The sequence below is a fragment of the Primulina tabacum genome, chromosome 4, assembly GCF_025594145.1.
Source record: "Primulina tabacum isolate GXHZ01 chromosome 4, ASM2559414v2, whole genome shotgun sequence".
In the NCBI taxonomy this organism is placed as follows: Eukaryota; Viridiplantae; Streptophyta; class Magnoliopsida; order Lamiales; family Gesneriaceae; genus Primulina; species Primulina tabacum.
In genome coordinates this window covers 17043491-17057973 of record NC_134553.1, presented here as the reverse complement: position 1 = coordinate 17057973, position 14483 = coordinate 17043491, and the positions used below count along the sequence as shown (strand labels likewise).

Genomic DNA, 14483 nt, shown 5'->3' with positions numbered 1-14483 from the left:
TCCTAATTAATTACAAAAACCGTGGAATCTAATTCATCATTCCGAAATTCAGAAATTAAATAATCTCGGATTAAAATGATAACATCTCGGGCCTTACAGTAGTGCTGGGATAGATATGTCCAGCCCCTCCTCATAAGTCTCAGTATTCGAAGTATCAACACCATGACAAACTGCATCAAAGCCATCCTGAAAGCCAACTGAGAAGTCAGCAAATCTGTTGGAAAATGGTGTTTGAAAACATAAATATTAGGATCTTTTCTGACTGCCTCCAACAGCATCCTCTCTGAAATGTCTACTACTTAAAATACTACTAGAAATTTTTTTTTGTAAACACATTTTCGAAAATATACATCTTTAATCTTGCATGCGATACAAGATGAAAATTTCATATTTTAAAAATCAAAGTATTCAACTATCAGTAAAAACGCTGCAGTTAAAAATAGACAAATCATCAACCCTAGTCTTACGTTTTAAAATAAAATGCAAATACGACACGTGTGAAAATCCTATCAAGCATCAACATAATAAAAAGACATAGTATGAAAATATCCAAAAATCACTCCATCTAAAAAACATGATGTGCGGAAAATACGGTCCTCGGGTTCGTGTGCGCACAACCAACTATGCCTACTCAGTCTTCGGCACCTCCAATCTCCTGATCAATATGCTTACCTGCATCATTCAGACCTAGTGAGTTTAAAAACTAAACACACCTGTAATGTTATAGCAAGTACATATACATAGCAGGAAACAGTGAAAAGTACTGTAATAAAAATACATTGCATGATCTTTAAAGTGTAAATGTAAACATAATAAAGCAAACATCTCAAACATGTCTCAACATCTCATCATATACGTGTTCATTTTCTTTAACTGAATTCCGTTCATTAGTTGTGACTTTCATATAAGCTCTATCGTATCAGTTCTATTTGATGGATCCATCTACGTATAACTGTGGTACCCGAAGCAGGGGACAATAGCGACAGTATTGCCCATCCACTGAACCTTGGCCTTATATCTCATCGTATACATATTCATATTAGTCACAACATACTCCCTTCCTTCAAAACGTGTTGTCATTTTCATCACTTATAAAAACCACGCATATGCGTAATTTTCCTTAAAATCAAGCATGCAACGTATTTTTTATAATTTCATAAAAAGTCATATTCATGATAAAATAAACATTTAAAAAGTAAAAAAATCATGTTTAGGGTACTGCCAGGACTAAAAGCTCGACTCGCGTGTAAAATGACTATTTTGCCCATGGAAACCCTAATTGACTGTTTTACCCCTGAACCTCAAAATTTCGACCCGAAGCCAACCAAACATCTTAAAACACTTCAAAACATATTATTAATTATTTCCTAGACGTAAAATTTAGTCCATTCAAAAAATTATATGATTCGTTTAAAAACATGGACCGGGGTCCCGGTTTTAACCCGAATCAACCTGAAACTTAACCAAATTTTCCCAACTTAAACCGTGACTTGAACCTATACAACCAGCCTCTAAAACACTCATTCCAGACCCCTTAGGACCTATGAACCATGCCTGAAAGTTGCTGGAAATTTCCAGCGCGCACAAACCGTAACTATAGTTGCACCAAACCGCGTTAAATCGATCCTAGCATAAATTCCGATGTGTCCAGCCCTCAACCCGATACCCTAGGCTAAGACCAAGCCAAGGACTCCCCTCCTGGACCCCTCAACCTGCGCCTACAGCCCCATGCACTCAACCCTATGTGACACCCTCGGTGAATGCCAAAAACCTACGCCCACTTGTTTCTTGCGACTCGACCTACTCCAATGCCATGACCAGCTGTTCACAGCCCTCTCCCAGCCCTGTCACGGGCCTAAGAGGGTCAGCTTCTTGGTTGGAATCGATCCATGCACAGCTGCACACACAAAACCCTCGATCTCGCCAACCCCGAGCCAAACCACCACAAATACAGATCTCCCCTCACAAAATCTCAACCAGATCTTGACTCCAGCACCTAGACGCCTTCATTATCAACATAAACAGCCCCCTAGGGTCCTTACTTGGCATCCCCTTGCACCAAGGTAACAAAAAACGTGAGTATAAATCAAGAGAAAGCATATTTCGTGTCAAACCTTTGCAAAAACGATACCACAAGAAAATAAAAGCATTATCCATGCAATTACATATACATCACCCTATAAATGGTGTAAATGATGAGAAAAAAAGATACATGGCGTGCCTTAACGTTTGTGTGCTAGAAAACACGAAGGTATGCGCGTAGGACTTGCACCGGAGAGGCAGGAAAGAAGCTTTCTTGAAAATCTATGGAGAACTTGAAGGAGGCTGCTGGTTTTTCTTTTGAAAAGCTGCTGAATGAGAGGGAGGGGGCGGCTGTGGTAGGTTTAGGGTTAGGGTTTGATGGGGTAGAGTTTAAGTAGAAAATTAATACATTAATGGGCCCTTAATTATAATTTAAAATGGTTAAAAGAAGTTTTGGGCCCATTAAGCACTAAAATAAACTCATCAAGCTCAGCACTCCCGAAAAAATATTTTGTTTTTGTATTTTTTTGAAAATATTGGCCGAATCCTCAAAAAGTCTTCTGAATCATTAAAAAATGTGCATACTGGTTTTAAATACGACCCGACGAGTAAAAATATTCAACCAAGGTCCATTTCCAAAATTATCCCTTAAATACACCATATATTAAAAATAATTATTTAATAAAAACATTTTTTCCTTCTTATCCCCGATCTTCGTTACTCGTGCGGGCGCGAAATGCACTTTAAACCCTAATGCTTGAAACTTTTAATATAACCAAGAAATAACACCTCTCCTTGCAATACTCATACAATAAATGCATAACAATCATTAAACACATATTTTAAATAAAACCATAGATTGCATGCAGTTAAGTTACGTAGTTCGAATTTCCTAGACCTTATACTCTCTATCTCCCGACCAGTCATATCAGCAACATGTACGATTCTACAATGAGAATGGCCCCCTTCCCTTGCCAGGTGCAAATTTCCATCCTCCCCGTAATCGAATGAAGCACCCATTGCAATCAAGTCCCTGATTCTCTCAGGTCCTTCAGTACACACCACTCAAACAGTCTCCTCATCACATAGATATGTGCCTGCAACAATTGTATATTGCATGTGACTTTCAATGAATCTGATGGGCACAACACATCACAACATTCACACCTCTCTATGCATAGTTGGTGTTGCTTTTGTGGGGCTCAGCCTTGGTTATCACTTCAACGGTTCCATGTTTTGCAACTTCAAGAGCATAACTAAGGCCAGCCAGTCCACTTCCAATAACCGTAAAATCAAAATACTTGGTATATCCATTTCTCAAGCATGATTTGATGGTTACTCTGCTTTGCTTCCAACCTTCCTCGGATTTAGAATTATCATGGTTATTTTTATTGATCTGAATGACTTTTGGGACCCCAAGAGACCAAGAAAGTTCATTATGCATGCATTTTGAGATTGCTTCAATGTGAATCCAAGAAGTCTATCTGCAGCTTTTCCCCATGTATAAAGTCTCGTTAAAATGCAGTCTGCGCTTCCTAAAGCCACACTGGTGTCCATCTCAGTATTCTGATAATTGATTATTGCCTTGGTTGGAGTTTCATTTCATTCTTCCCGCTTTGCATGATTAATCTTGAGATGTGTGAAGTTTTGAGGTGTGCGAGGAATGAGTATGAATTCTTGTACAAAGGGTCTTGTTTTTTCTTGAATGTTCTCCGAGAGTTGTAAGGATAGATGATTGTGCTTATTTGTACGGCCAATTTGAGTTGTCCCTCTATACTCATTTCTGCTGTACTTTTGTGGGAGTTACGAATTTGGGGCTGCTTGGCCATACACTAGCCTTTGTCTTGTGGATGTGCTGAGGTTACCATTGCTTGGCTATATTTTGTGCATCAGCGGAGACCGACGTCTTGCATAATATATGTGTGCAGTGGTTTTTAATCCAGACCCATCTACTGACTCTACATTTACCTCTGGTGCCATTTCCATAGGTGGTGAAATGAATAGGTATGTACTATCTCTTGTTGTATGTGAGGTTCGCATGTTTGCTATTCATAGGTAATATTGGATTGAGAATTGGCCATGGGTTGGTCTCAGTTCTCCGGTGCATTCGACACTTAAGCCTTGGTGTCATTTGGGGATTCTTGAGACACGGGTAACTCTCAACTCTTACGTGCTCTTACATGCTGCATCCACTCAAGACGACTCCCTCGTCCCTAGTATTTATGCATTGCACTTCAGTGGGACCCATTTTTTGCATACACGTATATGCATTTGCACTTCATTCAGACCCCTTTCCCGCATACACGTATATGCATTTGCACTTCAGTTGGACTCCTTTCCCGCATACAAGTTTACTTTGTTGTTCTTACATGCGATTGCTCCGCTTTATATTTGTTGACTATTGGTTTCGTGTTGTGGTTGTTGGATGATGGATGTGGAATGAAAATGGGTTTGTATATGATGTTGTGTATTGGATGCTGTGAAGGAGTTTTCTATTTGTTCTTAGTCCAATTAACCCAACTCATTTCAATAGTTTCAAGCAAAACCATAAGTTGGCTTAAAACTTCCTGCTCGCGATTATTTCCTCACCTCACTCCCTAATGAAACAAGATACCGCCAAAATGATTAAAGTGGTCTATTGGCCCACTTCATTTGTTCAGTCTCATTACTGAATCATAAACAACAGATATTTATATCAGTGGCCCTAAGGCCTACATCACATGAAGTCTCAAAATAAAGAATTAAACAAATACAAAAGTGACCAGTAAGCCTACTCTTATATCAAAACAAAACTCCCACGCCCTTCTGCTCTTTGCACAGTGTTCTCATTCAGCTATGCTATTTCTTCATTCTTTGTTGTTGTCTGGTTTGGTGAGCTTTAACTTCCCATTCTCCAAAACCCTTTCCAGTCATGTTTTGGTGGCCTAAAATCCCATCCCACGTAGTTTCCTTTCAAGTAGCCCGAAAGCTACTATAGACTTGAATTTTCATTATTCAAACCAATACCAAAGTTGCCCCTAAGGCCAACTCCCCGCTGGATATCAGCCTTTCTATTTGCTTTACTCACTCATTTTTTATATTGCTTCCCTCATACTTGGAAAATACGGCTTAAGATACTTGCCATTTGTGAATCTTTTGTGTGGTTGGTCATCTAAACTTGATAGCCAATATGGATTCCTGTCTAGGATCTTGTGCACCTTAAATGGCCCCTCCCAATTGGGAGACCATTTGTCCAGCTTCCTATCCTTTGTTCCTAAAGGCAGTATAGCCTTCCACACCATTTCCCCTGCATGGAAACTTTTGTTGCTAACTCTCTTGTTGTAGATTCTCGCAACTCTCTGTTTTTGTAATAGTAGAGCATTGTATGCTTGGATTCTCAACTCATCCAATTCTTCTAACAACATGATCATTGCTTCATTATAATGTTCAAGGGAAAGTTCATTTTGCCTTGCCACTCATATTGATGGCACCATAATTTCCAATTGGAGCACTACATCGTGGCCAAAGGTAAAGGAAAAAAGGGTTCACTCCAATGCTGGTCCTCCTTGATGTTTTATATGCCCACAAAGTTTCTGATAATATTCGTGGCCAATCCAGGGGATTCTCTTCCATCATTTTTTGTAAAATATTTATAAATTTTTTTTCGATTCTTCGGCCTGCCCGTTGGATTGTGAGTAATCACGGGATGAATTTCTCAATTTGATTCCATAGTGTTCCGCAAATTCCCTCATATCTGAACCCGTGAACATAGTTCCCTGATCTGTAGTTAACATCTCTGGAATTCCAAATCTATTAATGATATTCTCTTTCACAAAGTTAATGACATTCCCTTGTTCCGCTTTCTTCAAAGGCAATGCTTCTACCCATTTAGTGAAAAAATCTGTGGCCACAATAATAAACGAGTGGCCTTTAGATGATGCTGGGTAAATTTTTCCTATTAAGCCCATGGCCCAGCCTTTGAATGACCATGGTTTGACAACGCTGTGGAGCTCATCCGCGGGAATTCTTTGGATGTTTCCGTGTCTCTGACATGGTTGGCATCCCTTAGCATATTTTATGCAATCTTTCAAAATGGATGGTGTTAGGATCGGTTAGGGAGTAAATCGTTGAGCTAAAATAGCTTGGTTCTTGAAATATTGAACACCTATGAATTAAATTGAGTTTGGTTTTCAAACCAAGCGGAAGTCAATCGAAATAATCCTTCGTAGATACTGTTCAAACATTTTGTAAAGTATTTAAAATATATGCAAGTTGAATGAGTAAAAAATATTTTGATTGAAGCATTTTATCAAACACTTGGTATACAATAATTTTGTATTTGAAGAACACGTAAAATGCTTCAACAATGCATCCTTAAAACAATAGAAATGATAAGTAAATGCAATAAACAAATAGACATGAATTTGTTTATGGATGTTCGAAAACTTCAAATGCTCCTACGTCACCCCTTCTTCCACCTTGGGAAAGGAATCACTAGAAGTCTTTGATTTATACAACTCTTTGTACAAACCCACTCCGGAAGGACATCACCCAACTAGAACTCCTAGCACTCAAGATTGCAGGCAGCATCTCACAATCAACATATTGTTTAATGTCTCATATGCCAAGGCTACAAACACATTATTTTACGTCTTTGTGTGAAGACTCACTCAACTAATATTTGAAGTTCAACTCTCTTGTATATGTGTGAATGATTGTGTGTGAGGAATTTATCTTTTACAATGTACATCTCAAATGTATCCTCACACAAGGGCTTGTGCTCTCAACTAGCTGATTTTTTCATGCTAACTGCCAATGCTTTGAATCCTCTTCAAAAGCTCTTGTTTGATCTTCAAGCTGTTGTATTTATAAGTCCCAACCATGATATATATGTTAGATACAATAATATGACCGTTTGGAAAGTTTTTGTACTGTTTCTGAAATTGCAACAGTCAAATTCGTCTTGCTGAAAATTTTCCCGAGTGGTCAACTCTGGTCAACTGGTTCAGTTCAACTTGTCTTGTTCAGTTCAGCAGGTATGGTTCAGTTTCAGCTGATTCAGTTCAACTGGTGTGGTCCAGTTGAACTGGCTCAGTTCCAGCTGGTCTAGTTTAGTTCAGCTAGGTTCAGCTACAGTTGGTTCAGTTCAACTGGTCTAGGTTCAGTTTGTTCAGTTGAACTAGTTCGGTTCAGTTGGTCGGATATTGGTTCGATTCAGTTCAGTTGGTGTGCTGAAATCAGCCTAGCTGATTTCAGTTTGTACAAAACCAATAGTTTCATAGTCATTTATTAGCATCTTAAGCTTCAATTCAGACTTTGACTTCTGAAAGATTATTTGTAGATCATCGTCTTATCTTTTTAACGCATACTTAATCGCTTCATTCCAATAAACGAGTTGTGAAATATGACCAAAATACCACAATCTGCCCTTACTCAACTGATTGCTGTTTTCATGCAATCAGTTCGGTAATTCAGCGGATCAGCTAGACCTTGATAACATCCGAATTTACCCAACTGAAGTGAAATACGACATGTTCCAAATTGAGTTTTATGATTATTCAAGTTTGTGGATTGTCATTTGAATCATCCAGTTGAGAGATATCATTAAAATACCAAAGCTTGCTAGAAATTCAGTTTGTGCAGAATTCAATTTCAGTTTGCTTCTTGTGTTAATAACTTCACACTTGAGTAAATATGTTATAAACACATTAATAAGTTTTGTTAACATCAAAATCAAGATTGCGAACATGAAATGTTCCAACAGATGGCCAATAATATCCATACCTTCTTATCAACCATATCATCTTCACTCCCGATTGATGCGCTCCGCACACTCCCTCGTGAACTTGATTCATGATCTCCAATGATTCTGGGAACCTATGCATCTGAGGAGCAAACCATCTAACCATTTCTTGTACAAATCTCCTTCCACTAAGACGTAGTTAAGAGCTTTCATTTTTGAACCCTGTGGAATATCTCTCCCGGGAGATTCTAGCACTTGTTTTATATCATCTCTCCAATCACCAGCTAAGTTTATATCCAAGTTGAGAGTGTCTACTTGAATCCCTCTTTGCTGAATTGAGAGGTGGTTTCTCTTTTGAGTCAACACCATCCTGTGTGTAAGTTCAGGAGACATCTTCAATCCCAATGCAACTTGTGCTAACTCGTCTGCCTCCCAATTTCTTGCCTTGGAACATGTACTAATGAAACGGTATAGTATGATGCCAATGATAAACTCGTGCACTTGAACTCCCTTGACAGTTGTTTGAGTACCAGTTGTGAATCTCCTTATAAGGTCTAGGAAATTCGAACTACATAACTCGACTGCATGCAATCTAGGATTTTATAAAAATATTTTTTTAATGATTTTTATGCATTTAATGCATGGATATTGCATGGTTAGGTGTTGTTGCTTGGGTATTTTAAAGTTTCATGTATTACGGTTTTAAGTTGCATTTCGCGCTCGAACGGGTAACGGAGACCGGGGATAATCAAGAAAAATATTTTTATTGAATAATTAATTTTATTTATTTAATATGAGGTATTTTTAAGTGTGATTTTTGAATATGAGCTTTGGTTGAGAATTTTTACTCGTCGGAGTATATTTTTAACCTGTATGCAAATTTTGGCGATTCAGAGGACTTTTTGAGGGTTCGGGCAATATTTTCTAAAACGTACCTAAACGATATATTTTTCGAGAGTGGTTTTGGGCTTGATGGGTTTATTTTAATTATTAAAGGGCTTAAAACCTTTTTACCCACTTAACTTTTAATTAGGGCCCATTAGTACACATTATTTAACCTAATTACAATCTAAACTAAACCCTAAACCTAGTTTGGCCGCCCACTTCACTTTTCCAGTAGCACCCTCACGTAAACAACAAATTTTCCTCTTCCTTTCAGCAGCAAGCTTTGGCTCCATATAATTTTTCAAGAAAAGCTTCCTCCCCGCCTCTCTGGTTCACGTCTCGCGCGTAGTTCTTCGAGTTTTCAAGTGTAAAAACATTAAGTCACGCACATATCTTCTTCTTCTCTTCATTCATGCCAATATTATGCCGAAGTTTGTGTAAATGCATGAAATATTTTGATCTACCTTGTGATCACGTTTTTATACGAGTTTGACATGAAAATTGCATTTCTTCATGACTCATACTCACGCTTTCATGTATTGGTGCAAGGGGCTGCCAAGTTTTTATGCTAAGGGGATTAAAGGTAGTAAGTTGTGGTCATGAGGCTGGAGTCGAGGGTTAGTTGTGTTAAGCTAAGGGCCGAGGGGTGTTGTATCGAAGAGATTAGCTCGTCTCGGTCGTAGATCGGGCAATGGACTGAGCTGGAGGTGCAAGGGCTAAACCAAGCTATGGACCAGTCCCTGATGAGTCTGAGACACGGCATAGGAAGGCTCGACCATTGCTGGAACCAACCATGAAGCCGGTCGATCGTGATGAGGGGAGATTGGTCGCGGGTTGAGCGCCTTCGTTGAACCTCGGGTGTGAGTGCGTTTGGGGCATGCATGAGGCTGATTCCTTGAGATGGTTCAGTCCAGAAAGGTCCTAGTATGGTCTAGGAGGGGCTGGTTCAGGGCTGGTCCAAGCTGGTTAGGTGTAGGGTCGTTGGTTCGGTCCAAAATCGCGACTAGGGTTAAGGCTTGTTTGTGCAACTAAATTCCAGCAACTTTCGGTTTTTGTTTGGGGGTCATAAGGGGTCTGAAATAATTGGTTTAGGGGCTGGTCAAGTAGGGTTAAGTCATGGTTTGAGTTTGAAAAATTTGTTTAAATTTTGGGTTGATTCGGGTTAAAACCGTGACCCCAATCCAAGTGTTAAAATGAATATATTAAATTTGATACATGCTCGAGTTTACGTTTAAGAAATATTTTTAAATATGTTTGGAGGTGTTTTAAGGAGTTTCGTAAGTTTCGAGTCGAATTTTATGCTCCAGGGGTAAAATGATCATTTAGGGTTTTCTAGAAAAAAATGATCATTTTGCACCCGGGTTGAGTTTTTTGTCCTGGCAGCGTCCTTAGCACAATTTGACATGTTATATTTAAACGTTTGTATCACAAACATGATCTTTATGAAATTATGAAAATACGTTCAATGCTTGATTTTTAGGAAAATGTACATATATGCATGATTTTATTGAGTGATAAATATGATGACACGTTTTGAAGGATATGAGTTGTTTGTGACTAATATGATTATATGAGATATTATGTAACGTTCAAAAATAAGATGACGTAATCCAACTGCATGCAAATCTAGGAAAAATAGAAAATAAATAATTAAATGGTTTCAATGGCATGAAATAATTATGATATGCATGATTATATATTTAAAAATAGGGTTTATTGTTAGAATTCATAAATATGTATTTTTAAAAGTTATTCGAGACGCGATCAAGGAACAAAGACCGATGGCTGAATAAAGGAAAATATTTTTATTAAATAATTGTTCTTAATTATTTAAAACAAGGTTTATGCTATATGATATTTTTGAAGATAAAGTGTTTTAATGTGATTTTATACACCGAGTCGTAATTTTTAACGGTATTCAATTTTCAACGAAAATATGAACTTTTTGAGAACTCGGCTAATATTTGCACAAATTTTCTTAAACGAAATATTTTAAATATTCACTAATAGGCTTAATGGTCCTATTAAACCATGTTAATAGGCCTAGGCTTGTACACATGGTTTAATTAACAATAAAAGCCTAAACCCTACCCCAAAACCCCATACATCACATGGCCCCTTCCCTCAAAATTTACAAGGACTCTCCCCTCCCCCTCAACACTAGCACGCACGAAATTCTTCGAGGGAAAGCATCGGTTTTCATAGAAATTCAGCCTAGGAGTTCTACGTCGCCGTTCTTCGCATCGTCAATTTGTTTCGAGAGTAATTTACGTAAAGTCACACCTTAAATTTATTTCAAACAACTTTCACACCATATTATGTATATTTGTTCAAATTTGCATGAAAAATATGATGCACAAGTTGTGTATTCGTTTTATTGATCATACATGCATATAACTTTTGTTTTGTTGATTTAAAATTCTTCCTAATGATGCATAAAGGGATTGCCATGGTAAGGTAACATAGAGGGATGTTTCTCCAACACAATAAGGGTCCATAAGTGCCCAACCATAAACTGCACACGCGTAAGAGAGGGCATGAGCGAAAATTATTGAATGTATGGTTCACAAGGGTTCGGTTAAGGGGTTTTGCACCGAGGGCTTGGCCAAGTCTGGGATGGGGCTCGGTGAGGGTTATGGTTAAGGGGCTGGAAGGGTCCTAGCAGGTTGGTCGCTAGGGAAGAGCCCATGATTGCATGGACTCTTCCCACGTGAATAGGGAGCGGCCCCGAGAGGCGATTGAATTGAGGATCCATGCATAGGCAGGGTGGTCTAGTCTAGGTCTGAGGATTTTCCAGTGTTGGTTCAGAGGGTTGGGGCTCTGGTGGTGGCTCGGGCAAAGAGTCCTTGTTGAACTAGAGTCCTAGGAAAGCAAGCTACGGCCACAACTCATGCAGGTACTAAAGGCATGGGCTTGGGGCTGGTTCTAGGGGTCACGGGTGGTCACTAGGGTCCATAGGTGGTCTAAGTAGAGTTTCGCTCAAGGTGGTTTGGGCTTGGCTCGATGGAAACCGCGAGATGGCTCGAAGGGTCAAGTTAGGGTTCAATTTTGAGTTTATTTGGTTAAAGGGTTAAACCGTGGGTCCATAGAGGTGGCTCATGGCTCAAAAAGGTAATTTAAGCAATAAAAAGTCTATGTTTAAAATTTGATAATTTAAAAATAAAGTTGAAGTTAATTCAGGAATTAAACTCTCTACGAATTAATAATTATGAAATAAATAGAAAATCCTTGAATTTAAGCTAAATAAAATATAAAAAATTTATTTAAGCTTAAATAATTATTTGGGATGGTCTAGAGTAAACGAAAGTAAGAAAAAGTCAAAATCAAGAAATTTTATGTCTAGGGGTAAAACGATCATTTTACAGCTGAAAAATAGTAAACGTCCTGGTTGTTCCATGAATGCTGTAAAATATGTTAATATGTTTATTTTAAATATTTATGGAATTTTATGATGAAACATTAATGCTAAAAGATACGTTTCATGATTGGTTTTAAAAAAATGATTTATGCATGTGTTAATTTTTATAAAGTGATGAAAATATGAAAAATTGAAGGAAGTGAAGTAATTGTGACTAATACGATGGTATGTAACGCCAAGGCTCATATGACGGGTAAGAGTGTCGCTGATGTCCCCGCCGCTCAGTACTGTAGTAATACGTAGATGGATCCATCGACCTTCACCTAATACCGAAGTCACAATTAACGATCTGAATTAAACGAAAAAATAAACGTATATGTATATGATGAAAAGGAAAATGTTTATGATGAAAGGAAAAATATTTAAGTTTATGCATGTTCATGATATGTTATTTCAAGTAAAAGTATTTCATAGTTGCTTGCGAATGTATATGTATTACTTATATTATGGTTATGGTTTGCTGAGTCAATAGACTCACTAGGTGTGATCGATGCAGGTGAGCATGATATTGACGTTGTTGAGGGACTGGACTTGATGCTTGATCTTGTTAGACTTAAGGTGCACAGAACATGAGGACTAGTGCTAGTTTTCCGCATTTAAATTAAGTTTATGATTTAAGTTTACGTTAAAGATTTTTACGACTTTTATAATTTCTTTTGAGAGGTTTTGAGAAGATTTTAGAGTTAGGTTGATTTTAAAATATTTCTAAGTTAGGTTTGGTAAACGATTGGTGATTTTATGTTTCGAATTATTTTCCTTTGGATTTTAAATATAGTTGGTTGTTTTATTTTTAAAATGGGGAAAAATTTATTTTAAAATGTATACATATATGCATGGTCATTTTCGGCTGATTAATTAGAAGAAAAATTTCCTAGTACTTTTTAAGAAAAACGAGTAGTGAACGTTTCAGTTGGTATCAGACCATTGTTCCTGCAAAGGGTTGTGCCAACGTCAGTGTCGGGAAGCTCAGTCGTCAATTCTCAATCTGAAAGCTTAATTTCCTTACATGATTTTTTATGATGATACCTGCATGATTTCATGGATTATATGTTTACGTTACATGTTTAATAGTTTTTTTGAGATTAAATGTTATATATGCTTAAAGTTGCTCAAAAGGTGATTATTATATGCTTCATGATTAGGAAACTTAGATTTAAATGAATATTTGTTACGTTTAGAATTTTGAAATTGTTCATATATAATGCCTCCTAGACGCGCACCTAGTACACATAGGCAAGCCGAAAATGTTTATGATCGTCAAGGGAATGCATCCTCACCTCCTAATGAGGATGCTGCTATTCGTGCACTAGAGGGCATGACACGTTTATTTGAGCAGCAGTTTCAGCATGCTCCGAGGCCTCATCACGACGTTTATGATCAGTTTCTGAGCCTCGGTCCGAAAGAGTTTTCTGGTACCACCGATCTCTTTTCTGTTGATGGTTGGATACGATCTCTTGAGGTGCATTTTTGCTATTTGAATATGGAGGACGCTGACAGAGTTAGGTGTGATACTTATATGTTTAGAGATGATGATTCCCTTTGGAGGGAAGGGGCGGAGCATGGGATTGACTTGGCTACACTCACTTGGGTTCGATTCAAGGAGATATTAAATGAGAAATACTGCACTGATGACGTCCGAGGATGCTTGAAGAGAGGGTTCATGAGTCTTCGTCAGGGGGACACATCTGTGGCCGAGTTTGTGAGGAAGTTTGATAAGGGCTGTCACTTTGTGCCCTTCATTGCTAGAGATGTTGCGGAGAAACTTAGGCACTTTCTGGATGGTCTATGTAAGGTCCAAAATTAAGACGACGTAAACCAACTGCATGCGAATCTAGGAAATTATGAAAATTTAGTAATTAATCGAATTTAAGTTGCTAACTAATTATGTGACATACTGGTTTATACGCTAAATGAGATTTTATTGTCATCATGCATAAAAATTGTATTTTTAGGAATATTCAAGTGACGATCGAGGAACGGGGACCGAGGGCTGAAAAATGTAAAATATTTTTATGATTATTTTAATTATTTAAAATATGATCGATGCTTGTTAGTATTTTTGAAAATAAGGGTTTTGAGGTGATTTTATACGCCGGGACGTAGAGTTTATCAGGTGTTGGTTTTTCAACTAAAATACAAGCTTTTTGGCAACCCGGCTAATAAATTCACATATTTAATTAAAGAAAAACTTTGTTATTATTTTATTTAATCCTAATTAAAATTAATGTGCTTAATTTAGAGGCTTAATAGGCCTAAGCCCTATTAGTAGAATGATTTAATATATAATATGTTAAAACCCTTCTCCCCATCACACTTGTACACGCTCTTTTCTGAAATATTTTTTCCCAAAGACCTCAAATCACACGGCACACACCATCACCAATTTGAAGGAGAAAAATCGAGATTTTTGCGAGGAAGAGTCTAGCCAAGGTCTTG

At 37.8% G+C, this 14483-nt stretch overlaps 1 protein-coding gene and 1 pseudogene across 1 annotated transcript; both read right to left on the bottom strand.

The window, feature by feature from the left end:
* Nucleotides 1-93: 93 nt before the first annotated feature.
* On the bottom strand, nt 94-3579 carry LOC142541878 (L-aspartate oxidase 2-a, chloroplastic-like; annotated as a pseudogene).
* A 1517-nt stretch (nt 3580-5096) lies between these two features.
* On the bottom strand, nt 5097-5969 carry LOC142541877 (uncharacterized). Its single transcript, XM_075648335.1, has 2 exons — nt 5705-5969; nt 5097-5416 (listed from the first exon to the last, which is right to left on the bottom strand). Exons 1-2 carry the CDS (start codon nt 5967-5969, stop codon nt 5097-5099), a joined length of 585 nt encoding a protein of 194 aa, XP_075504450.1.
* Between the last annotated feature and the right edge of the window lie 8514 nt (nt 5970-14483).